Below are 25,934 nucleotides of genomic sequence, written 5' to 3' on the forward strand. Positions count from 1 at the left end.
TACCTTTTGTGTCCTGCATCACAATTGAGCTGTACTTCAAGAAGGTTATCAGCAGGTTGCTAGTTTGCACATCAGCATCCAAAGGCAGCTCTGCAGAGCTTATAACTGGAACAAAGCAGATAAGACACGTTTACCCTCCACAAATACAAGAGAGAACTATACAGAGAACCAAGTCACAGATTCACAGATCTGGGATAGGATCATTTTATTTGCAGGGTCACCTGACCTCCTGCTCCTTCATGACCACCCAGCAAAGATTTTGTTTTGGAGACTGGTACCAATCCCCCAGAGACCATTCCTGCTTTAAGTACCCAGCAAAGTGATACCCTTTCTCTGACCTCCCCCCCAGAATATCCAATTAATTCTTACAACCAACACAGCTATCATTCACATCATTCTCTGTTTGGAAAGAAACATGCCCAGCAAAGACCCTTCTCAGTTTCAGCAATTTTGGAACTTCAGTTCCAAAAGGTCCACATCAATTCCATTCTTCCCTCCCAACAGTCTCTCTTGCAGAAGCAACACACAAGACAGTAATGTAACAATTATTGCATGATCACAATGGTAGAAAAGAGAGGTAGAAAGAGCAGCTTTACAAAAACCAAGCATCAGAAGCAATCATAGCTTCTGCTAGAGAAATCACAACACAGCGGGGAGCAGAAGTGTACTTTCCATACCTGCAGCAGAAGAGCAGTTCATTGGCATTTCTCTAGGATACACTCCTTTTTACCACCAGCTGTACATCTGACATCTTAACACTGGACGTCATCTGCCTCAGACTCTACAAGAAGCTATCTCAATTACTCACCTAATTGCACAACATGCCTCCTGCTCACTCCCCACGTACCATCTGAAGCACTTTTATGAGTTTATGAGCTGTCAAACCTCTATCACGTGACTGAGCCACATTTTTGCTGACGACTGCCCACAAGGGCCATTCTCAGCCTTGCCATTCAGAAAGGCTTTACGAGAAATATTGAAAGGGGGGAAAGACAAGTGGGAAAAATGCAGCACGAATTTACCTGCAGATCCTGCCAGATAAGTCTGATATTGTTTACGATAAATTAGCTCAGACAAAACAAAGCTGATGGAGCTAGTCTAGCAGGACTTCAGTAAAGCATTTAATACAGTTCTGTAAGAAAAATTAAGAGTGAAGCAGATAGGTGGGAACCAATACAGAAATTCAAAGTATATCAAAGATCTAGCAAATGTAGAAATTATTAGTCTCAGAAGAAGTTACTACCTGAATTCCTTAGCTGTCAGTTTAGCAAATGGTTTTCTTTTTTGTAAGTGACCTGGGCACAAGAAACAGTTGCTTGCTTATGAAATAACTAGTGGCAGAAAGTTGGGATATCTAAACGCAGAGGAATATCAGACTGGGCACAAAGAACAGGACAAAAAACAAGTACCAGATAATAAAACCAAGATGAAATTCGACAAAGCAAGCCATAAGGTCAGGAATTCAGGGATGTATTTCCACAGCAAGCTGAGCTCTTCAGCTGCAAATGAAACGCTGTGATACCGTGGTACAATACCAGATCACAAGATTACGAGCTACCCACAGAAAGCACTGAGGAGTGTGGTCCTACAACACATCCAGAAATGCACTTCTAGCAGAGACAGGAACACAGTAATGCCCTGCACAAGGTGCTGGTGAGACCTTGTCTCAAACACTGCACAATTATCCTGGCCCCACATCCAAAGAGGATGAGCTCAGACAAGTTTAGAGAAAGCCTCGTAGATTCATCAGAGGAACAGCAAAAACGCAGAGGCAAGTAACCCAATGTATGAAAGAGAGCTACCTGTGTTCCAAAGTAAGGTTAACATCACAATAGATGGGTATGAACTGACAAGAGATGAAGGTTGGAAAGTTGAAGATTTCTAACCAAGGAACAAGATGCCAAAACTGCCTCCCAACAGGAATTATGAGGAAACAAATGTAACAAATTAAGACAGAGTTTGATAAATTTAAAGGATTCTATGATGATGTGCCTGCAAGCGCAAGGTACTAGATTCAAGGAATCAAGGGGATGTTTTCCAGGTCTACGTGCCTGTCCTGACATGACAATAACACTACTGTTCTGGCTGCCTGAGAGCTCAGACTCACAGGTTTTCACATGCAGGAGGTCATAGGTGGCTTGAATTACGATTGACAGAAGGCTCTCTCTTCTCAAGCTATCAAGATAGCCTAAGATAGGGCTCCCTTTGCACTGGAAACAGACCTGCAGACCACCAGGACACACATCTTAAGAACTATATTGTCTCTTTTCCACCTATCCTCAGGAATGCTCAAGACTTTTCTCACTCTTGAGGAAAGAAAAAGGTATTTATGATGAGATTGGACCTTGCAAGAAGTGAGGAATTACTGGCACCTGATTTTTAGATGGCTAGGTTTGGAGCTGAGGGGAAGTGATTTGATCCTGTACGCAACTGTATTTTGGTTCAGAGAAGAGTTTGCTTTAACAAGCAACACCTTTTGTAATTCAAGCCTTACCTCTCATAACCCTGTAATGAGGCAAGAAAGGCTTATTCACCCCTGGAACCAGGGCAAGCACAGGCACAGAGGATGAAGGAGATGAACCAAGAGTAAAACGCAAGATTCTTTAAACTGAGCACTGAGAGGCCCGGAGGACAGCAGAGGTTCTCATGGAGCTCAGGATTATACAATCACCTTGAATACAAAATTGTAGCCCTTGGAAACAACAGGCCAAATAGATCAATGTAATCTCACTGTTCGAATCACATCAAAGAAATGATAATGGGGCTTTTAGCTTCTAAAGGCTGCACATCCCCAAGCGTGAGCTGTTTTAGTCCATTCAGTCTTGAAGCTCTGGGGCTGCTGACACATTGCTAACGTGCCCAGCCTGTTGGCAAAACCTATGCAATGAGACTGGAAGCTTTTTCACCCCCAATATTATGAATAGCTCAAAGATTTAGCTAAAAGTCTGAAAAATGTATTTATATCCCCAGTGGGTCCTTCTGGAGCTGTTACAATGAACGCAGTGAATGAATATTTAACAACAGTAAGCAAACTGACATTTAGATAACTATGGTGACAGGCACCCTTGATTTACATATTATGGATCAACAGTTTCTAGCAAAAGTCTCATTTTTTAAAAAAAAAAAAAAAAAGGAAGAAATCACTCTGAAGAACACATCACTGCATATCCTGGTTCATGCTACAGACCTTGATTTATTTAACACACAGTTTGAAACTTTAAAAGGTCTTAATTCACACTATAGGCTAACAGCCAGAGAAATTTCAAACCAGAATATGAACCCATTTTTAATCCCAGTCAGCATAAAAAAAAGCGCCTGAAACCCATAGATGGATTTGTACATGTTGCTGTAATTTGAAAATAGCTCAACTACACATTTTTTTTTAAAAGCAGGAAAAAGAATAAAGCAATCTTTTCATTCCAAAGCCAAAATGCCTCTTGCTAACTTTCAGCCATAGGCAAATTTTACAGCTGAGTTGCAAGACTTTAGAAAATAAGGAAAATTCTGACATACCTTTAAAATAACAGCAATACTAAAGCACCAAACTAAACGAAGCTGAGGTCCTCAAAAAAAAAATTATCACTGAGAGTAGAGATCAGCAAGATGACAGCAAATAGAAATAAAGAATGCTTCCTGATGTAATTACTGCACATTAAGATCAGCTCCTCTCCTTAAACTTAGTAACCTTACAAGCGGCAAGAAGCCTCAAGTTTCACAAGATCACTGCCTCTGCTGAAAGCATGCTGCAGTTTTTTGTTTTGCTTTTGCTTTTTGGTAAATTAAAAAAAAGAGAGTGCAAGCAAGCTTTAGATGTAGGTAAGCATAAATTCTGTCAGTTGTATAATATGGTGTGTGGGCGGTTACATTTCCAACGAATACGTTGAACAGAAGCCCACAAAATGCTCGTCCCTCTACATTTTATGTTATATGTACAGGGAGACTCGAGACATAGGGGGCTTTTTAACTGAAGCTTTTGATATCCATGGTAACCAGACAGAATTCATCCACAAGGAGGATCATCCTTAACTAGGATATCAAATGACCTGAATAGCTGATATAACTGAGTAACCCAGGCTGCATTTCCCCAGAAATATTTCCAAACTGTGCTCTATTCAAACTGACTTTGTTCCTTCATTAAACAGCTGCTTCAGATCTAGAGGATGCCATTAAAGTACGTGACAACAGCCATTTAATTTCTTCTTTTAAACTAGGCTACATCTATCCATACCTTAAACGAAAAGGGTTTTATTTTAGATCATGTCAAAGTGTATTTATGTGGACATGTAACATCTCATATAGAAGAAAGATCTCAGGGCAAGCAGCCATTTACAAAGCCTATCAGCGAAAAGGCAACAAGAGGGAGGAATACCTGCACACCCAGGCTGGATTCAAATCCCAATTAATTCAAAGCTGGGGACAAGTACATTAATGACAAGCAGGAATCCACTGAGATTCTCTGTAAATCTGTTCCAATAACAAATAATCCCAGGCAAAGAACCTGACGCTAGAAATATTCATAAGTAAAAGCCTACATAGAATAACTAATGGGCTGGGTGTACCTTCATGCAGATACTGGGACTGTTTTCAGAAGGAATATCAGCATAATTTCATTGAGCAATATACAAGGCAAAACAGAAGTAAATTTGAGGCTAAGAATCTTGCCCATGTTTAGTAAGGCAAGTTGCTCCAGGAAGAGACCACCAGGTTACATCTGCTCCAGACAGACCTCATTAGTTGCCATCTTGACAAAATGCTTTGCTAGTTATTTTGCAGTTTAAAATTATTTTTCCCCAGGAGATCATTAGGTTTCTTACCATCTGAAGAAGGCGGGGTGGTTCCAAGTGGAGTGACAGGTGTCGTTGGAATTGGGCTTGTTGGTGTTGTCATCAGTCCCATTTCAGGATGGCTCTAACAGAAAACACAAATGCCCAGACACACACAGGTCAATAGCTTCCCCAGGCACTAGTCATACAGATCACTACTTGTACTGTTCCACGCTCTCACAGAATAGACATGACTATTGAAGTCTCGAGAAACTTCAACCTCTCCTCCAAAAAGCCAGGCTATGCTTCTTGACCTTGGATGTCTAATGATTAAACTGTACATCAATTTCTTTACTCCACAAAACATAAAAATACGTCAGAAAGTGGTGGCTATCCCCAGCAGAGAGATAACATGCCCTTCCCCAGCGTAGAATGGGAGGATGTACATAGAAGCCTACACTGTTTATAGCTTCCGATTCCCGCCAAAACAACCCAAGGATGTGCGTTTGAAGTCCTCCTCCAAGATCCTTTTATTTCTCTTTCTAAAAGCAAATTCTCCTCACTCCTGCCCCCCACCTGCTCATATTCAAAGATGATGGCAATTTATTTCTTTCCTGTCTCACTATAAAGCCCAGGCACTGCAGAAAAAGAGTGCGTAACATAAATAACACTATCATTATCGATCCTCTCAGCTTCCATCAGTTGGTTACTCTCCCCATTTCATCTCTGCTAATAGTTGCCTGCCTAATTACTGCTTTGACTTTACTCTTTGTAAGCTTCCGGATCTTTTCCCGCTGGTGGGACTGTAGGCAATCTGCCACGCTATTTTAAGTCTGGCTGCCAAGCGAAGTGTCCGTTTCATAGGGCAAGTTTTACATAAATGCATCACCCACCTTAATATATCATCACAATTTCAAAATAAAAGAAAGGGATACAGAACTGCTGATTTGACGTAGGATTTCTTACAAGTGGCTATCCTTCACCTTGTCTTTGAATATCTCATTTTATGAGCAACTACAAATGCATGTATTTTATGGGAAGCACAGACACACATACTGCAATCCAAAGGCAATTTTAAATCATTACAGGTACTGACTGAAACTTTAAAAATACAACTCTCCATTGAAAATCTTATATAAAACAGGTTTGCTTCCACAGATTTTGCTATGGTGTTTACCTTTCTTTTCCCCAAACACTATCAGTTGAGAGATAATAGTGCCACCTAGCAGCAAAAACTAACTGCCAACAAGCCCTTAACACTTCAGGCATCAACACAAGTGTATCCTCTGCTCTTCCTCTGTGCCCACACAGCATGCAGTCCTTAGCAATAGACACCAACTTAGACAAGAGCATTCATCAGCTTTTATGAGTTGGTTTTGGTTTTTTTCCCCCCCCGAACGACAGCATGACCTACCTTGCCCTCTCTTAAATGAAGAATTACAGACAATCCACCCAAGAACATCAGGTCTCCGCTTCAATTAAACCCCACTGATCAGTGGTTGCTTCAGCTATCACTTTCACAAACAACTACCTTATCCTTTTATTTTTAATTTAAGAGCATTTACTCTAGCTACTCTTTTCCTGCTCTACTCTTTTCCCTGCCAAAGGCCTCTCTTCCCTCAGGAATATCTTGACCACAGAAAGGCATGAATTGGTATTACACAGAACTGAAAGAGCAGAGATCTCTCACAAGTGGTAGGAATCAATAACCTGGGAAGGGAGAGGCAGGGAACATCAGCAAATTAACCTCCCATGGAACAGAAGCTTTATCTGAGGCAGTAGATCCGTCAGACCTCTTCCATCACCACTACTGTCAGGAGTCCCCAAAGGTCTCCTCAGTCACACCAAGCGTCTAGCCTGTGATGTATGGCTGCACTCTGAGGACCTGAAATAACTGGGGAAACGTGTTAACTGTTTTGTTGACGCCATTTTTTCCTCACAGATTACCAGCAGTACTTACAAACCAAAATGAAAAGCCTAAACCTGAAGGTTTTCCTACACACATCAGGCTCTCTCCTTCCAGCCAGCCACAGCACAATCACTGATCAGACTCGTTATCTGGTCCCCAGCAATAACCACTTTTGCAAACTCACACAGTGTTTAGAAAACCTGCCAGAGGTTTGCGATCAGAGGTATGGAACAGCCCACTGCTTCTCAGAAGGCTGCCATAGCTGTTTCTTCACCATGAACAGCACAAGGAGTAGTGCTATGCTCCAGAGACAGCCTCCCAAGCAAAAGGGGTTGGGCTCTCCACAGCAGTTTGAACATAAAATAGTATCTGAAACAACAGTCGTCACGTTGATTAGTCCCTACACGAAGGATACCCAAACAGACAACAACATGCAGTCTGTGCATACCCAGGCAGGACAAATTGTCCAACTTTGGAGCCAGATCAGCCTCTTTCCCTCAACCCTACCTTAACAAGAGCATGAATTGCTCTGATAGCTGCAGCAATCTTATCCCTACTAATCCACTCACTCCATCCTCCTCCTAAAGGCAGCATCAATAAGGGACAGAAGGCATTCCACACAGCCCTTCCCATTCAGTGGGAAAAATGGCTCATTCCAACATGAGCTGTGCCCTCAAAAGTTTACTCACTTTCTGGCAAGGCAGGAAGCATTTCCTAAAAGTATAATAAGCCTAACCTCTGACCTGCTTCTGATCTTTCATGCTCAGCTACGCTTATCTTTTCACCGATTCCATTTCCAACTCTTTAATTTCAAAGACATCCACTACAAAGAAATGGGCAAACATTGCACTGAAACTCACTTGTGCCAGAACTGTGATGAAATTCCGGTTTAAGTGAACAGCTTCATAGAGGGCCAGAAGGATCGCTTCGTTTGTTCTGTGGAAAGGGTACAGACAAAAGCACAGTTAGTTAAGGGCTAACACCAGATAAGAATCCTAACAGCAAAGTTTTTCAGAAGCATGACCCATCTGAAAGAAGAAATTTTTTTTATCTATATAAAACTCTGCCTCTGCAATCCAGTTGTTCTGATTATTAGTAGTACTTAGCAATCCATAAAAATAGCTATTTTTAGAGCTCGACTACAGTCTTTGTTCCCTTCCTACTGAAGATCTCGCTTGTTGCTCAAACAGCGTTTTCCCTTTTAAGTCCTTTCTTTTAAAGGCAGACGTTCCTACATACACCACAAACGCTCATATTTGTCACCCGCACCCTTGATTTATAAAACATTTTGTTGGGGACAAGAGTGCACGAACCATCACTTCCCATCTGCCACCTCCAACATGTCTATTATAAGTTAAAAATGGCTCATAAAAACCACAGGGTTTGGTTTATTTTATTTTCTTTTTTTATACACTTCATTACAAGCAGTTCAGCTGTGGGTCCTCCTGCTGCACCCTTCACACTTAAGTGAAAATCCAGTGTTTGCAGGAGCGTGGTACCATTCTAGTTACAAGAGAACTCGCCTCTAATTGGCTTTGCTGCATTAGAACAGCTCCGTGACAGAGCGGATCATGCTGACCAGTGCGGTGAGTTCCCATTCATTGTGTAACTAACATCTATGCACTTACTGGACTGAGATCTTCTCATCAGCATCTGCTATGAACATGCTGCCCACCTATGGAAAGAAAGAGTATTGCATAGGAGGAATTTGTGAAAGCTATTAGGAAACAAGAGAGAAGACATGGATTTAACTAAATCAGAAGTGCCCTGGGAGAGGTGTTCTCATCCAAGGCACACATGCAACTTTCTTTCTAATACTAGTAATATACAAATGGGAAAGAGGATGACCATCTCCAAAGGCATTTTATTTTGGACTACTGTCACTGACCAATGTTTCACCTGTCAAATCACAAAAGATGAAAAAATCTTGAATGGATTAGTCTGAGATTCTGTAAGAGGACAACAGAGGTATTTTCCTATTTGCCTGCCACAAAGTGGTAGCAGTTTTACCCATGTCACTCCTGACAGATAAGATGTCAACACTGAACCATCGTTACTTAACAGGAAATTTTCCTGTCAGTTAAATCTCAGACTACAATCAAATATCAGACAAAAGCAGAGCCAAACTGAACAAGGGGAACAGTGGATACTCTTTACAAGGAAGAAATTCACAATTACCCCTCCAAATATGCAGATGCTGCCCATTGCAGAATCCAAGCTTACTTCACAGCTAGAGTGCACCCAGGCTTGAGAAACAAAACAGTAAAGAACCAGATCTCCAAAGCTAGTGACAGACTAGACTTTGCCACAAAAATAATCAGCTTTTCTGTTTTAGGTTACATATAAGCAGAGCAGCAACTTGTTTTTAAAACTAAGTAGCTGTTTAAAAGTGTCCAACAAGTAATTGTGATTTTTAAAATAAAGTCAACTAGAATGAATGGAAGAAGGAAAACCAGTTCAATTATCAATGCCAGAATAAAGATCTCATGCTTTGAAAGAGCTTTCCCAGCCAGACAACAACACGCTCCTCAGAATACAGCCATTTCAGTTGTATTTGGTTTGGACTGGATCAGTGCATCTCCTCCTCCAGAATCCACATCCCAAACTTAAAGTTTTTGGAAACACCCTCCTGCTGAACTTCCATGAAGGTACTTACTTTGAGAATAGAAAAAACACTGCTTCCTTGCTTACCATATTGGTTAGAGCTGAGAGGAAACCACTCTGGTGCTCCTCTTCCTTATCTTTGTATTGCCTGAACAAAAAGGAACAAGGATGAAGTTTCAGTGTTAAAAATGGAAAGAGGGTTATTTTATCTAAATCACTATGAGACGGTCTTATCTGATAAGGATGCAAGATGGAGAAGGCTTCAGTGTTCACAAGCCCTTTTCAAGAACTCCCCAAAAGAGTAAGCTGTGTGCAGCCGAAGTGGGGTTGCTGAAAGATGTTGAAGAAAGACTGAACAATACCCATGCTGCTATAGGGGATACATCCAGTCTGGGCTAACACTGAAGGAAAAGGGACCAAGCGACTTAGGAAATTTTGTCCTGCACTGGCAAAACAGTAATGAACGACATGAACACACACAGTCAGTAACAGCAGAACAATTTCATTTCAATCATCATCCACTACAGACTAAACCAGAGTTGATCACCCTTTGGCCAGCAGAAACCATGAGGACCATTATGGTTCATGACCTGATCCCACCTGATCCCACATTCCTGGAGTAAGTGAAGGGACTGGAACTGCAGGAAGCAAAGCAAACAAATCGGTTGGGGACCTCAGATTTAAGCTAAGTCACTTAATTTGTCATTCAAATGGACTAGCAAAGATCATGTGGCCATTTAGTGTGTCTTTCATACAGGAATCTGACTGCACACAACGCAACTTAGAAAGAACACAATTCTAAGTTTTTTGGGAAGCGGAAAAGAAAGATCTAAGCAAAACAGGCCATAGTCTGAGACAGCTTTTGTCAGAATGGAGGGAGTTGGGTGGGTGAGGTTCTTTCTGCTTTGCTTTAGTAACTTACTCTGTTAAATACATTTACATGATTTGCTGATCTTGCAAGTCATCTGCCTGTCTATAACACAGACCTTCAAAGGAATTAAAACATTTTTCTGGATACTTTGATAATCCTACTCCACAAAGTCTTGGGCCACTCAAATGAAATTGCTTTAAGTTTCCAATTTTTCTGAAGCACTTTCTTCTTAAGAAGACATACACGTTTTGTGCTGTTGCTTATGAAGCAGAGGCTGGGAACATGCTACCCCTACTGCTGGCTTTCTGGCTTTCTTCAGAAGCATTTAATGCTTTCCACCATTTGCAAGAGCACGCATCCCCAAATCACCTCTGATCTGGTACATGGATAGTCCGGGGTACATCTGTTTGTTTTAGATTGTGTTTCAGTTAAATCAATTTTCTAACAGAGAAGTACTCGGCAAATCATTTATCTTTTCACTTGGGACTAAGATTTTACACCAGGTTCATACAGAGGTAAAATCCATGATAGTAAAAACATACAATAGGTATCTTCCCTTACAGCAAGATCTCTCCTGAAGCACACCAGCACAGCTGGTACAGATGCATTTACACTTGCAATGACAGCAACAACTGAGACGAAGCAGCTCAAAGCATAAAGACTATTCCCTGCTTCTCCAGGTGCATCAAGGCTGTTTGGTGATAAATAAGTGCTTTAACAAACAAAGAAAAAAGTTTGTGGAAATGTATAGCAACTATCATCATTGAAAAACAAGAGACAATTAGGTTTTACCTGTTATATTCTGATAAAGCCTGGGCAATTACAAGTCCCATTCCCTGAAAAAAAGCGTTAAAAAAATCTTCACATTACAAATCTCAATGCAGGAAACCACACACTGAACACACATAGCAGTGCTGTGTCCCCCCTGCCACCCAAGATAACCTGGCATGCTAGAAAGAATTTCCCCTGAAGCTGTTTTAAGACATACTATAATACAACAAAAACATCATTAAAAAAAAAACCAAGACACCAAAATTTAAAGTTGAATATCTAATTACTAAGTTCAACAGAGAACATTTACTCTCCTTGGACCCCCAGAGCTTACTCACTCAAGAAGCCTCAAAAAACCAGCAAGAACTTCAGAAGGAAGCTGGTGTCAGAGGAAAGATATCCAAAAGTTCAAAACAGAGCCATAAACACTAGTAACCTTTCCACTTCTTGCAAACAGCCTCCACTATTCCACAGCTACTGATCACCCTTTCTGTCAAGCTAATTTAATTAACTCAGAATAATCGTTCTCGCCCTTTAGTTAGCATGGAGCTTGCTTTTTACTTCATGCCTAAAGAACAGCTTCTAAATCCAGACCTCACATAGCTCATAGTGTGCTGCCACTTTCTATTGCACCCAGGCCTGGGTGCAAAACTCAGGCAGTGGCTACAACCCAAAGTATGCTGCAGGAGTCTTGACTCGGGTACAAGCTTCCACTGAGCTACAGGAATTGACTTCTGGACTGGTAAACTCAGATGACACAGCACTGGAAATGAGATCTTCTTTGGCATAAGGTATCTTGTGCCTCTTTGGCACGTCACAACAAATAGTGCATAGATAGTTCATAAATGCATAATAGATCAACTTTAGCATATTCCTTGCTACCTAGCTTTTTAACTACCTCCACCATCTAACTGGTGATCAAACCGTCCAAATCATGAGCTGCCTAACCTATTGCAAGAGTGCAGTTCGGGGAGAAACCCACTATACTGGTGTTCTTTACTGCAGCACTCTTCCTAGACCTTCTTTATACCAGACACCATGACTGCATTCATTATACCAACACCACACATGAAAACATGAAAGAGCATCACCAGCAGCACAGAGGAATCAAGTAAAATACTTACATTGAGTGTGGCCTCATCATCTACGATGGAGAGCTTCACAATGTAGGGATTCACTGACTGCTCAGGGTGGGGGGATAAGAGAGAAAGAAAATTGATTTTAAGTTCAGCCTTCAGGAAAAAAAAAAAAACCAAACACTACTATCTTTCCAAGTTTGCCCAACCACCTGGGAAGAATCTCTCTCCTGTTCCACAAAGCAGAATACACACAAAGAAACAGGAGTCATAGCACACGCTAAGGCTGCTGCGCCTGGGACACCTTCTCTTTACTGGCTCCGCCAGGCATTCTCCTGATTTTATGGAGAGGGAGTTTCTGCTCCCCCGCTAGCTCATCTGTCAGTCTTGAAATTGGAGCAGCTGTCCTGCAAGGCTGTTATCTGTGACACACACACTGTTATGCAGCAGGAGCAAGCAGTGAAGCTGGGACCGAACATTAGCGTTCCGGTATCTCCCTTCTGCAACACCTTGCAAGGGTTGCTTAAAGGAAAGAGCACCCAGAAAGGCATGACAATGTTACAGACCCATCTGCTGCTGGGTTAGAGCTCAACACTTTAACAGTTTACACCACTGAGAGCTAGAAGTCTCTGGAGAATGTAAGTTCCTTGAACTTAGCTGAACAAAGCACACAGGCTCCATCTATAAAGATAAGTCCTAATTTAGGAAGCATTTTAGATTAGCAATGTACGTTTGTTTTTCCTGGTTTATACATGTCAGTGCAAAACTAACAAAGCTGATCTGAAACCAGGACAGAGAAAATTAGAAAAGCTCTATCTATGTAGTAAGTGCAAAGTGGATGGGAAGAATAAAACACAAAGCATGCATCAGATGCAGCCCTACAAGTTACACAGTTATCTGACTGATTTGTCCATGGCTTGACAGCAAGTTAAAAGTAAGGCTGATCAGAAAACACCACTCACAAATATTTGGTGCTTTGGGAGGATCAGGCTTTCTTTTTGGTTCAGAAAAGAAATTGATCGGAACAGACCAAAGCTGAGCCAGTCTGTCAGCCTGCCTCCAGCAGCACACAGCCCTGTCTGCATCTCAGAAAAAGACAGAGAACTCACACAGGACCCATCTGTGCACGAAGCATGCAAAGACATTTCCCTGACGCTGGCGTAGAGGCTCCTATTGAGTAACAATATATGGTCCTCCCTGTACAACCACACTCCCCTTCAGAAATTAAATTCAGTCAGTGTCAGTAAAGCAAAAGCAAGCTTCACAAATTCATAATTAAAAAGATTAAAATCCAACGTTGTAAACATATCTTAGTTTTACTAATTTTCGTCATTCTCTTGCTCTCTGCCCCACAGCTCGCGCACAGAAGAGAGGCCAGCCTGTGGCCCATGACCAACGAAAGTGATGGGGCTTTTCCAGGCGATGGGCAGCAGAGCTATGCTGGATTAGAAACTGCAGGGTTATCCAAATTCCCAGACGTGGGGAATAAGCAAACTGGGACATATTACACTGACCAATGCCTCCAGGCTGCCCTGAGACCTAGTCATACACTCTGTCCCATCACAGAAAGGGAGGGCAAGTGGGTTTCTTGTCAACTGCAGCCTGTGAATGACTCTTCATGCTCCCGCTGCCCTTGACTTTCCAAGATGTATGCTCCATGTCTCCTGCTTCTTGGCAGCAAGATGTCATCAGTGCATGGCTGACAGGGTCATGAAGCGGGCCTAGCTTGCTGCAGATCTCTGCCCTTTATCTTTTCAATTGTCATTTCCACATCTGCAGAAATCTGTTTAATAAATTCCTATCCGAAGTATTGCATTCCCTTGACACATTCCACGCCTCCTCTAGGCTTCAGGATTGAAAGCAGCGGACAGACGACTAACCAGCGTAATCCACGCGCCGTATTACTCCATATGGGACAAGGCAGTTTCTAGTGCCTTTCAGCGTGCAAGTCTGTACCGGTGTGATGAGAATATTTCCTGCACCGCCGACAGGGAGTGGAGTTTGCTTTGCCACTCCTTGAGAGCCAACAGTTCCAGTTATTGTCTATGAGCATTAGTTTGCACATCTGCAGTGAATGTCAGCAACCCACAAGTTGCACAAGCACCTCTAAGCCCAACCCATACTCCCTGCCTGCTTCCTTATTCTAATCCTGCTGTTTCAGAGTTCAGTTCCCCTCTCACTGGGAAGCACAGCAAAAGTTTTAGAAGTCTAAATTACCCCTGCCACTCCACAACGTGCAGAAACATGCCACAGCCTCAAAAAGTGGTTGATAAGCATTTTGAGAACTTCAAAGTGTGCCAATGAAACGGTTACACAAAATTAAAAATAGCTTGTGCCTCCACCTGCCTCTGGGAAGAACTCAAAAATATGATTCTCAGCTCCTCAGAGAATACAGGTCTTTTCCTATCACTGCCATCAGATAACACTATAGCACTAAGGTCTTCTTATCAGTGTTGAGGTACAGACACAGACTCTTGGAACCTGGGAACACTCAAGATGTCCTCCATGAACTACCCACCATTAGATGTCAACAATCTCATAGAAACAAGGGTGGAAGCTGAAGGGAGATCGGTACCAGATGATTTTTAAAGAAATCCCCTGGTGAGACACACCATAGAGAGTGAGTATTACATGAAGAAGCACACAGGTCTGGCAGACGGAGCGAGATCTCCTCCATGCCCTGAAATGTACCTCTGCCTCCAACACAAACCTATGGGAAACAATTTTTTTGGTGGAAAAGAAAGCAGAAAAAAAAACCCCAAGCTAACCATGTACAATCCCTAGTTAGATGCTTAACTTATCTTCACATCTGTAACACAAACGGTGGCCAGAGTCCACTCAATTATCCCTCACAAGACTTCTCCTGAACACTTGTTAGGGATGATTCAGCAGCTTTGCTGCCAGCCCTGAGGCCATCTCCTCCGCAGGCAGGCTATCTCGCAAGAAACTGGAGCTTGAATAATTACTCTTTTTGTTAAAGAGATTCATTTAAAATAATTTGAGTTATGCAAGACTTTTTTTTTTTCTTTAGAAAAAAAAAAAGATTACTTTTCTGACTCTTCAATGTTGATAAGTGTCTCTTCAGCACCTGTAGGTGACTGTATCAAGGAGAGGCAAGGCAAGCGCACGTAACCAGACATAAAGGACTGTGGGATACACTATATGCTGCCAAACAAGCACACAAAGAGAATAACCCACGTTTTATTTCTTTCAGCTCTGCCTACCAAAAGATCCATTAATATCCAATTCTAGCAGATTGAACATGAGGCAAAGAAATTTCCACCTAGATGTTATTAAGAAATCTAACTATTTATAAGTCGCTAACTGATTTTATGTTTTACCTTGCTATTCTAGCAGCCATCCCTTAAAAAGCTGAGAAAGTGAACAAATAAATACTTTTCCTCACAGCATTTTTGTTTGGCAGCCTTTTGTGTACACTTAGCTTCACCATTTTCCTGATATAGTCAATTATTTAGTTACTCTTATGTTTCTCTCACATAGTATTAAGGTAAAAATATTTTCACTGAAATCAGGACTGGGATTAAAAAAACCCATAAAATATAGCTGAAGACTTGAATAAGTATATACTTGGAGCAACTTTTGAAAATTATTAGGTTTCAGATCAGGGACGTCCCTTTAAAGGTTCCATGTAAAGACATGTAAATCGTTTTTACTCTTAGAACAGAAGTTAATGAGCAAGCCAAGATCTCTGCTACACTGGTAATGAAAACGTGGACAGATATGCCCCAGGGAATTTGAAAGAAGACTACAAAATTCACATCCCAAAAATATGAAAGAACATCCTGATGCAAAACACACTGGTATTCACATTAAAGACAGACACAAAATCATAGTCGACTAATGAATTTTCAGCCTAATCAGATTTTCTTAAGCAGCTGGAAACATAATTTAGCAACCAATGAAGCTCAGAACAAAAGAGAAACTATCAACTGCTGCAGTTAACTAAAAAGCAAACTCCAAAGGATCTGAGGCATGGAAGTATGTTACAATGCACTGACAACCAGGCAGCTGCCAAACGGACTCTAAGGGCCAAAGAACAGCAAATGAAAGCAGCTACTCTACTTAAGGACAAAAATTATGAGTGCATTACTACAGGCTTTGCTCATAGCCCTGCTTGCAAAGGGCAGCGTCAGGCAGCCCTTCCTTCAAGTTGCTTTCAGCCTTGCCAGACAAACTACTCAAGTTGAAATTCCCCTTGCTACACATCTGCCGTCAGGTTGCATTGTACTTTTTAAACATCAGCACAATTTCTTTTGGGTGCCCAGCTCCAAGACACGTAGGACAATGTTTTCCACAGCACTCAACACCAACTCAATACTCTACAGAAAGCTACTGCAAAAAGCGGAGGACAAGGCTTACGTACTCACTGCACTCTGCCTTACTAAGGACATAAGCTACAGTACCCAGGGATCCATAGCTCAGGGGTGGGACTACGAAGCTCTCCACCCTTTGACCTGAATGTTGCAACGAGACCTCTGGTCTTTCCAGTCTGCCCTCACCAGTAACTCTACCCATGTCATTCCCAACAGTTTTTCCTCATGGCCATATACTGAAACCAAATTCCATGCTCCTGTTCCATGCTACCACGGCACAGATCGCTGAACACAATCTGTAATTCTGACAACATTCACAGGGACGAGGAATTAACAGGGATTACTTTGACACTGACTGTAGCTCTTCACCTATTCTCTAGGCCTATTCATAATTCAGAACAAGAACTATTATAAAACCTGCTAGGTTTTTGAAGCCTGCCCCCTCCCAGTAATTCTGTTGAGGAGAAGGGATTCCAGCACTTTCCCATCTTTTGCAAAGCTAAGTATATTAAGATATTCCTAATTACAAAAACAAAAAAAAAAGGTTGATCATAAAAGCATCATGCCTCATGCAAAGTAAAGCCAACACTAGGTGTGTTTTGACATTTGAAATGTTTCTTTTCCAAGGTGATGAAAAACAGAGAAAAAAAAATGGGAATACACCACAAAGGAGCCCAACCAGTTTAGAAAAAGGAAGATGAATACAGTTTCTCAGAGAGGAATTAGTCAAAGAGATAGAGGCGGACTTCTCTTGGAAATAATAGCTGTGATGTTTCAGTTCATTCTTTGGTCACAGCTTCACCATCTCTTCTGGGGATTTGTGCTCTTTCAGTCTGCTAGTCAGGTTATGAACCACCAGTTCAGTTTGAAGCCCAAGATGACTGATGCCTCATTTTACTTTGGAGATTATGTATAACCACACAGTCACATGCGCAGAGGCAAACATGCAAGTTTGGCACAACAGTAACTCTTCCAAAAGGACCTTCCTTGCAATACTTTCATGAAAGAAATGCAAATCCCCTAGGTAGTTTCTTTCATGCTTGCACAAAATGAGCTGTATGAATATCACACACATCTGATTATACACATACGTCAGAGACAGAGTTAGCATAATACGACTGCCTTGCAAGACTTCTGCAGCTCTGTACTGATACCTGGTAAATGCTACAGTGTGTACTGCTAAAAACTGTACTGTAGGCTGCCTTAATAATCTGTGGGCCGGCATAAATGAATAAGTAGAGAGAAGTGATGTTTCTGTTATCCAGAAGAATACCTACCTCATACTTTCTGTAGTTGACCAGCAAGGCAAGAAGGACAACAGCATCATAGCCATGTTCCCTGCGACTAAGTGGGCTGGACAGGATCTGGAATAAATAATCACACTGTTCTGTTAAGGCCTGCTTCAGGAAGCTTGCAGTGACTTTCAGACAGTGCGTGGCCGTGAAATGCATGTGTAAGAGCAGATTATGTCCTGACTGAAAGAGGATACTTAAGGTTGAGAGAGTGTTGGTGCTTCCAGGAAGTTCTGCACACAGAGAAGCTCATTTATCATGGAGAGGACACACATAGGTTTTCTGGGCATAAAGGGCAAATATATTTCTCAACGGCACTGGACAGTATCTCAGTGCATCACCAACGTTATCCATGATCTCCAAGACCAGTTCTTCTTCTTACACTTCTAAAAAGTGTAATTTATCAAAGAGCAGAAAAAAACTCAATATATCCAGACTGCCTTTTGAATAAAGTTCCTCTGATACAGGAATTCTCTGTGAAATTAGCCCAGAAATCTGTTCAGCTTCTATCTATGCACAAATGTCTCAAGTGAAAATACTTTATATACTCAGTAGTGACTAAAAACAGCAGACTAGAATAAGGAGGAGACAGCATTTTTTTTTTTAAATAATCTGTGACTGAGCTATGAATGGAAGCAACACGCAGTGTCAGTCAGCTATGCTGCACTGAAAACCTGAAAAGCAAATATGTGGCTGAAAGCTCAGTAGAAGGAAGAACTCTTACCTGTAAAATAGCTTCAAATATGCTGTTAATCATCACATACTCCAGGATGGTGTTCTGGCTAATGTTATCTGTCACCTGGGTACAAACATAAGTTTTAAAATCTCACCCAAAGCCTCCCATGATGCTGTAGCTGCCTCTGGCACACACTGGGAACAGAAGAGTTCTACTGCCAGATGGACCCATTTATCCAGAATCTTCAGCAAGTCAGGGTGTGACTAGCAGTACAGCTAGACATGAAGTAAAAGAAATCTGTCCTGCCTTCCACCCCTCTCTCTGGCAAGAAGCATGACCCACGTACTAAGAGCTCTCTTTTTCCTCTACAGATGGAAATTTTACACAGCTGCATGGCAACAGCCATCAGAAGCTGAAGCAGACGGCCACACTGCAGGCAGAGTGAAAAAGCAATGCCCATATGCTCCACTGAGCATTCTTCCACCACAAACAGGGCAGTGAAGACCTCCCCCACACTCAATTATCTCTTATCACAGCCAATATAGTTTGCAGTTGACCGTCTCTAAGAGATGACGAGTGGCTATTTGTCCAGTTTCCTCATTCTTCACATCCTCACCAGTCTTGTCTACTCCACGTTTCCTGTCTTTCCTCAGCCCCTCTCCTCTGCTCCCTTTCCATTTACCTGAGACTTCTTAAATATTTTTTTCCCCTAAAAAAACCCTATGAATTCAACTGACACTTCCTCCTGTGTCACCCTCCTTTTGCTCCAGTTGGCACCTGTCCCATGAGGTGAAAACAATCTGCTGGTCTGTATTGGCATCATGGTTAGAGCAACGATGCTTATTCTGGGCTGAGCCTTGTTCTCATGCACAATTTCTTCCCCTCAAGCTTCACACTGCAGCATTCTGCTCAATTTTTGAGACAGTTCCATCCCTCAAGATGTGGCTCATATAAGCCTCTAAATTATCACACAGCTGGTATTCACTTACCGTCACCAAGCAGAGAAGCAGCTTCAGACACAAGCTTTTGAGGCTTTCAGAACCTTCTGCACAGAGGAGTGAGTCCAAGCTCTCCATCAGATTCTAAAGAACAACAATCACATTATTTGAAAGTAATATTTATGATTATTTGAAATGTTAATTACAAAAAGTTTTTCAGGAGATTCAGATACAAGAGCATCAATATAAAGCCATGTTATTCCAGAACCAATAACTGAGCCATTACTACTATTACACAGGCCATATTCACACTATTGGTTCGCAACATTGTTTTCTTAACTGCATTTTAATGACCACAGCCATAACATCATGATAATTTTCCAAGAGTTTTCTCTAGATGCATGAGAGATTTTTGTATATATATATATATAACAACAGATTTTATTCATAAAGTAAATCAGAGCTCTACAAATATAACCATCTTTTCTTTTTTGCCACATCTTCCATTTAATAGTATGTATATTAATTATGATTAAAAGTAGATACTATATAGCTGTTTGACAGATATTCATAATTAATTGTTTTCCAAATACTAAGATACAGGTAATACAGTTATTCTTAAACGAAAAATGTAGTTCTGATAGGCAAGTTGCTACTAAATATTTTCTCCAAATGTCTTACTATTTGTAGAGAGATGACAAAATTGCTACTTTTTATAGAGAGATAAAAGATATAACAGGAATTCAGCTTTACAACTGATTACTTTGCTATTTCCCAAAACTTAATGTCTTTACAGTGAGGAGCATCAAATAAATTTAAAAAGGTACATGTGATGATGGAAATGTGAGAACACATGATATGACTATCAGCTAAAAATTAAGCACAAGGTACGAGGTTCAATAATAAATACTAACGGCTTATGACAGCTGTTTATTGCCTTAAGATTTCTTAACCATAGTGACTGCACAGCACATAATTAAAGGAAAAGAAAGAAAAATGCTCGGTTATATTACTGACAAACATAGGGAGCCCAAGTATCTTTGTGTCAACTAGCAGGTGAAGAACTTCAGGACAGCTGTTTTTAGTAAGTGGATGGAATATTTCCCCCAAAAGCTGCACTTTTGTAGACACACCTGTCTACAAATCACTGTCGCTACAACTTGGCTGCTGTGCAAACGCTTTCTCTACATTCCCAGGGCCTCACCTTCATACATAGCTCCGCCTTATCAAAACCCACAAGCATGTTGATGATGTCAAACCCAGAAGTGGATTTGTTCTTCTGATGAACACCCCGAATCAACGCACACAAAGTCTGCAAAGGGAAAAATCAGAGGGTAAGAAAGATATAAGGCAACATCTATGACTCAATAGCAAAACCCACCCTAAAACCTCTCCTAGCTCAGGCAAAGCACAGATATTTAAATGAATATCAGCAGCCTGGAAGCCACACATTTTGTCTGATCTCTCCTCCACCTCTGTTGTGTTCTAAGGATGCAGAGAATTCAGAAAAATAGAGACCATATTTATCCGTATTTTTCCTGTTTGTTCACCCCTTCATTTGATAGCACTCTGAAGAAAGGCAATCTTACTGCTTCTTCCATACAGACCCAGCTTGTACCAGACAGGACCACAACCTTTGGAAAACAGTTAAGTGTGTCTTTAAAGCCAAAAATATTGATCAGGAAACTGCAAGGCAGAAGCAATGTCCAATACATGGAGAGATGCACCTTAGAGCTTTCCAGATTAATTCCTCATGTCAAGCATGCCAAATACATCTGCATACAACACAGTTTATCACATGATGCCTGTCCATACAGCACATGCTTTTGCTACAGAAACCACAAATTTCTGTTTGGTTACCACACTGCTATACTAAGTCTGACCAATAAACTGTCTCTTTATCGAAGAAAAAAAAAAAAAAGGAAAAAATGCCTCCAGGGCTATTGGGCAGCTTAAGTTTTCCTAACTACCTCAGGGTAGTTTCTAAGAACATTGCCACTAAACATAACCTTCTTCACATTCCTCATTGCAGGCACTGGCTTACTGATTCATACCGAGTTCTTGGAGATCACTGGCAACACAGAGGTATCAGCATACTATGCTTCCAACAAATACTCTGGAAAATTTATGCAAATGTCTCGTTTGCCCCAACAGAGGGAAATGTCAGTGGTGACTTTAATCATCAGGCACCTTTCAGCTCTGTGAAAAAGGGAATGAGCAGGAATATAACCACTGCAGTTTTAGACGCCAGCTTAAATTCACCTGCGAGAAGTAGTTTCAGAAGATGTAAACCTGGAGACAAGCAGCCCTCAAAGAACCAGCAGACCTCTAGAACCATACAGAAGCAAAAGGGTAAGGCAGACATCCCTTCTTTCATTACTGTCAGACACAGAATACTGGGCTAAACAAACCTTTAGTCACCACGGTCATTCTCAAGAAGAGATTGCGTAAATAAGTTCTGGCTTCAGGACCACTTTCCATATGAACAGCCTGAAAAGCGAATGCTCTCTCAACCCAAGCTCAGGATGTGTTACCTGATTTCTATTTACACTCGCAAAGCAGGATTCTCCATTTGAGCCCTAGTCTAACTTTTGCCAAGAGCCTGAATACAAGTTTGTGAATTCAGGGCTGGGCTAGACTGTCTCCGCAGGTATAACTATACTATTTAATAGCATCCTTTCAAATTAATTAAAAAAAAAACAAAAAAAAACAACAATGCAAGATTGTTTGTCATCAGACAGGTAATCTCAGTTTTACATCAACTTTTCCCAGCTTCCTGCCTGTCCAGTTTCTTAGAGGTGGCTTTTCCAAATGTGAAATTCATGTACTGTATTCCTATAACTGAGAGAAGCTGGGACAAAGGCATTCACCAAACTGTAAGAATCAGCCTGTGAACTACTAACATCAAACATCACGACTGACAAGGGCAGTCTCCTGCACAATACATGGGATAGCATAGCTTTGGTAAGGAACAACCTGCAGGAAAGTGTTTATTAATTCTGGGTGACAATTCTTCGCAGCTTCCAATTAGAAAGTCTCCAGCAGGGACAATCTCCTGCATAAATTTCACACTAACTTCTCCAGAGCTTCGTTTCATTTTTGACCGATAAGGAAATTCAGAAAGGGGGCTGAAGTGGGGAAGAACAGAAGAAAGCTGAAGACAGCTACACAGAATCCTTCTGAGCCTCCAAACTGACAGCCTGCAGTGTGAACAAGCCCCTCTTGTCCCTCCCTTGCCATCGGCTTCATCCTGCATCACCAGATCCTCTTGAATTCTGAAACAAGCTATTGTTCTTCAAACAGTAAAGAGACTATGAATTTTTGTAACCTCCACAGACAATAAGTAGCAACTGCTCTGTAGACACCACTTCTCAGAACTAAAGAAATGGGCACAAGATGTTTGATACCAGTAGCAAACATATTGCCTCATCAGAAGCAGAAGAGAACCTTCCCCCTCTCTCGATGTGGTACCTGTAATGCATTGACCACTCTGATCGGGTGCTCCTCACCCAGTGCCTGGATGCAGTGCTGAAACAAGCAGTTGATGTTATCTTTTATCTTCATTAACTCTTCCCCATCCAGCGCCTCCAACTTGCCTTCTAGATATTCCAAGTTGACCTGTCAGGTTAAGAAGCAGTTCATGCATGTTATACAACCGCTAACACCTTAGAAAAGCAAGTCCTTGCACTTGCTTGAAATGGCACTGACAGTCTGCCACTTCAGAGGCAGAACAAGTCAGAGGATGTTCAATTCCTGTTACCTTCATGAGAAATAGCTCCTCCCAAAACCTAGGGTTGCATTTACTGGGGTCCTCTGTCTGAAAGGAAAAGGAAGAGCCATGAGAGCAAACAGGAAGAAATCAATCAGGCAGAATTTAAAAAAAATAATTATCATGAGTAGCTCAAGAGTCAGCATCATCCCACTGGATGACCAAGTGGTCTCACAGTATAGAATTCTGTCTACACAGATTCCCAGAAACAGAAGGACAAACAAAAGCAGCTCTCAATTGGGATGCCTCTGTATATTTTCTGGATTATTTTTTGAGAAATACTTGAAAAGCTGTGACTTTCCATAGACCACAAATGGTCCTGGTAGACAACAGGACAAAGTGACGTTAAGGAAGAGAGCAAAGTACAGTGCTCTGCACGACAGCAGGAGAGCCTGAAGCATATGCCTACACTGTGCAGTCCTTACCTTGAGAAAAGAATCCACCATGCAGAGCACTCAGCACAAACTAAACCCAGAAAATTTAACACAACACTTTAGAAAGAAGAGATGTTCAAGTCCTTACCGTGAAAATCTCATCATACATCAACACAACTTTCTCCTTCAATGGCTTCTTGGAGGCTGAAGATTTCCGGAGCAGCCCACCTTTCTTCTCTGTTTGGGCCATGCTGTATACCCTGAAGAAGAGAGAAAAAAGGCTAAGGAAACTTGAACTTTTCTTCAAGGCATATCTGGCCTGCCTCAACCATGAAAGACTTTTTCACTGCACTGAAATACTAATAGTCTCTCACAAGCTGAAAGCAGAGTTTTTAATAACTATACCAGATAAGAAATCAGATCAAAGGTTCCTTCTAGTCCTATATCCCACTTCAAAGAAAGATGCAGAAGTCCAGACACAGGCACATACAGAATAAGCTCCTTACGGATAAATTTTCTTAATTCTTCCCTGCTAGAAACTAACTCATGATCCAGACCAATGCAGTTTACATCTAGAAAAGTATATATTCTTTAATCTCATTGCATGAACTGTGATACTTGTTAGCAAATGGATACCCCACCCTTTTTGGCGCTGGTTAAGCCTCAAGGACATCTTGTGACAAAAAGCTCCTGGAAATGTTTGAAAAAGTCTTCTCTGATCTGTTTAATTAGCTGCCTTCTGAAGCATTTCAAATTCTGCTTTTGCACTCTGAGGCGACATCCAACACTAGGAAACATTTGGCTGCAAAGCCTCCCCAAAGCACTCCTGCTACCCTCGCTCATCCCTACCTCTGCACCTTGGCATCCCTCAGCTGTGCCAGCTGCTCTGCAAATCAAGCCAGAAAAGAACCCCAGCCTTAAAAGCATCACATGTGGCTCAGTTTTGGGAGAAGGATGGAGAAACACAGGGGAGAACCTTTGCAGGGATTTTTTTTTTTTTTAAACCAGATGAATTTCCTGATCTACTTGACAGCAAAGGGTTTTCTAAAAACACAAATAGATTTTACTACAATTAATTGGTGTCTCATGCTTACTGGTTATCCTATCAAGAAAAAAAGGAAGTATCGTTATTACAAAATGAGCTGTTACAGAAAATAACAGCCATAGCTGTAGTCCTGAACCTTCTGTGACACTCAACCCATTCCACGGGCTGAGAGTCAGAATGCGTGACTTGCCATGTACTCTTAACCTTGTGTCTGATGCTACAAAGCATATCATCACTCTGACCTTGCAGATATGTATTTATCTGCAATCACAGATTTTTCTGGCAAGCATCACAGCCTTAGCATTGTTCTATCCTCCTCTATCACCGCAGCACTGTCAGAGGTACTTAGCAGAAAGGGAACGCCATCCCTTCTCTCATATCCCTAAGCTCCCCACCTTTCTCCCATACCTCCAAAGGTAATTACACACACGGCAGTGGCATACCTCAGGCAGAGGGTTGACTTAAGTCATGCTCCAGAAAAACACGGGCAGGCTCTTGTGGCAGCTGCACTCAGCCATGCTAAATTATGCATAGAGAGGTAAGTTCGCTGCAGTCAGCATCTAAGACCCCAGAGCTTTCTGAGTTGGCAGCCACAGACACGGCTTTGGATTTAGCCTCCACCCCAGGCTGCCTGACCCCCTTCCACAATCACAGCACGTTTAGCTCCGTCTTTCCCTCAAAGAACAGGTTCCAGCAACTACTGAATGCCAGTTCCAGATCTCTTCTACATTCTTTCCACTGCAGACAGCTTTTGATTGTTTTAGATAACAACTATGTTCTCAAGTAGGACTCTCAGGCTGCCAGAGGAGGTTATTCAGACACCCATCCCTTGAGCCATAAATCTCAGTTCCAAACAGCAGGAAAACACCTTTGAGGCTGGAGAAACACTGCTGCTGCAGAAGACTCTACCCCAGGTGTGAAAGGCAGGAAATTTGCCTGGGTGGGGAAGCAGAGGGTAGGACAGAGAGCAGCAGATCTCACACCTGAAAAGCTGAGGTTTCTATAGGAAGGGGGGGAAGTATTCTCTCTCTTCCCACTAGGAAGGGAATACGCACAGCCTGCTGGTTAAGGGCTGATGTGTGTGCCGGGGTGAGAATGGAAACAGGCCCAAGCTTATCAACTACGGCATTTTAACCTTCTGTAAATACAGAAATTATTCCTGTAGCCTAGTAGGTCTATATATCTAATTAAGATGGAAAAAGGTTTCAGTCTAACAAACGAAAAAGAAAACATTATTCAATCATCTCGATAGCTTCTCTTTTACAGACTTTGCATTATTTTTAAACTGTCATGGGAAATAAGACATTATTCTAATTAGAAACGTAATTGGAAACAGAGAGAAATCTATTAAAAACCAAATCAAGAATGATGTCACTTTTAGCCTAGCAATACAAATCTTACCCAAGATTGCACAAAACAATTTCCCAGCTAGAATTGTAAGTTTCTGAACCTAAAGCAGCCATCAGCCCCAACATACAAACACATCCATCAGTGTGCTTCTAATTGAATTAC

At 41.5% G+C, this 25,934-nt stretch overlaps 1 protein-coding gene across 5 annotated transcripts in view; it reads right to left on the reverse strand.

Annotated features, from left to right (window-relative positions):
- ARMH3 (armadillo like helical domain containing 3) overlaps positions 1-25,934 on the reverse strand; it is a 129,444-nt gene that overhangs the window by 98,369 nt on the left and 5,141 nt on the right. For all 5 annotated transcript variants that reach the window (XR_010071483.1, XR_010071482.1, XR_010071481.1 and 2 more), the window contains exons 2-15: positions 23,526-23,637; positions 22,995-23,051; positions 22,706-22,852; positions 20,439-20,546; positions 19,286-19,378; positions 18,345-18,419; positions 17,606-17,692; positions 12,043-12,099; positions 10,940-10,983; positions 9,364-9,424; positions 8,301-8,347; positions 7,533-7,608; positions 4,815-4,908; positions 4-105 (exon numbers count right to left, since the gene is read on the reverse strand). Coding sequence is in view for 2 of the 5 variants with exons in the window: in XM_063337666.1 (XP_063193736.1) it covers positions 4-105; positions 4,815-4,908; positions 7,533-7,608; positions 8,301-8,347; positions 9,364-9,424; positions 10,940-10,983; positions 12,043-12,099; positions 17,606-17,692; positions 18,345-18,419; positions 19,286-19,378; positions 20,439-20,546; positions 22,706-22,852; positions 22,995-23,051; positions 23,526-23,627 (1,150 nt within the window). In the remaining 3 variants the exon portion in view is untranslated. The remainder of the gene's footprint in view (positions 1-3; positions 106-4,814; positions 4,909-7,532; positions 7,609-8,300; positions 8,348-9,363; positions 9,425-10,939; positions 10,984-12,042; positions 12,100-17,605; positions 17,693-18,344; positions 18,420-19,285; positions 19,379-20,438; positions 20,547-22,705; positions 22,853-22,994; positions 23,052-23,525; positions 23,638-25,934) is intronic.

The sequence above is a fragment of the Chroicocephalus ridibundus genome, chromosome 6 (assembly GCF_963924245.1).
Source record: "Chroicocephalus ridibundus chromosome 6, bChrRid1.1, whole genome shotgun sequence".
Classification (NCBI taxonomy): domain Eukaryota; kingdom Metazoa; phylum Chordata; class Aves; order Charadriiformes; family Laridae; genus Chroicocephalus; species Chroicocephalus ridibundus.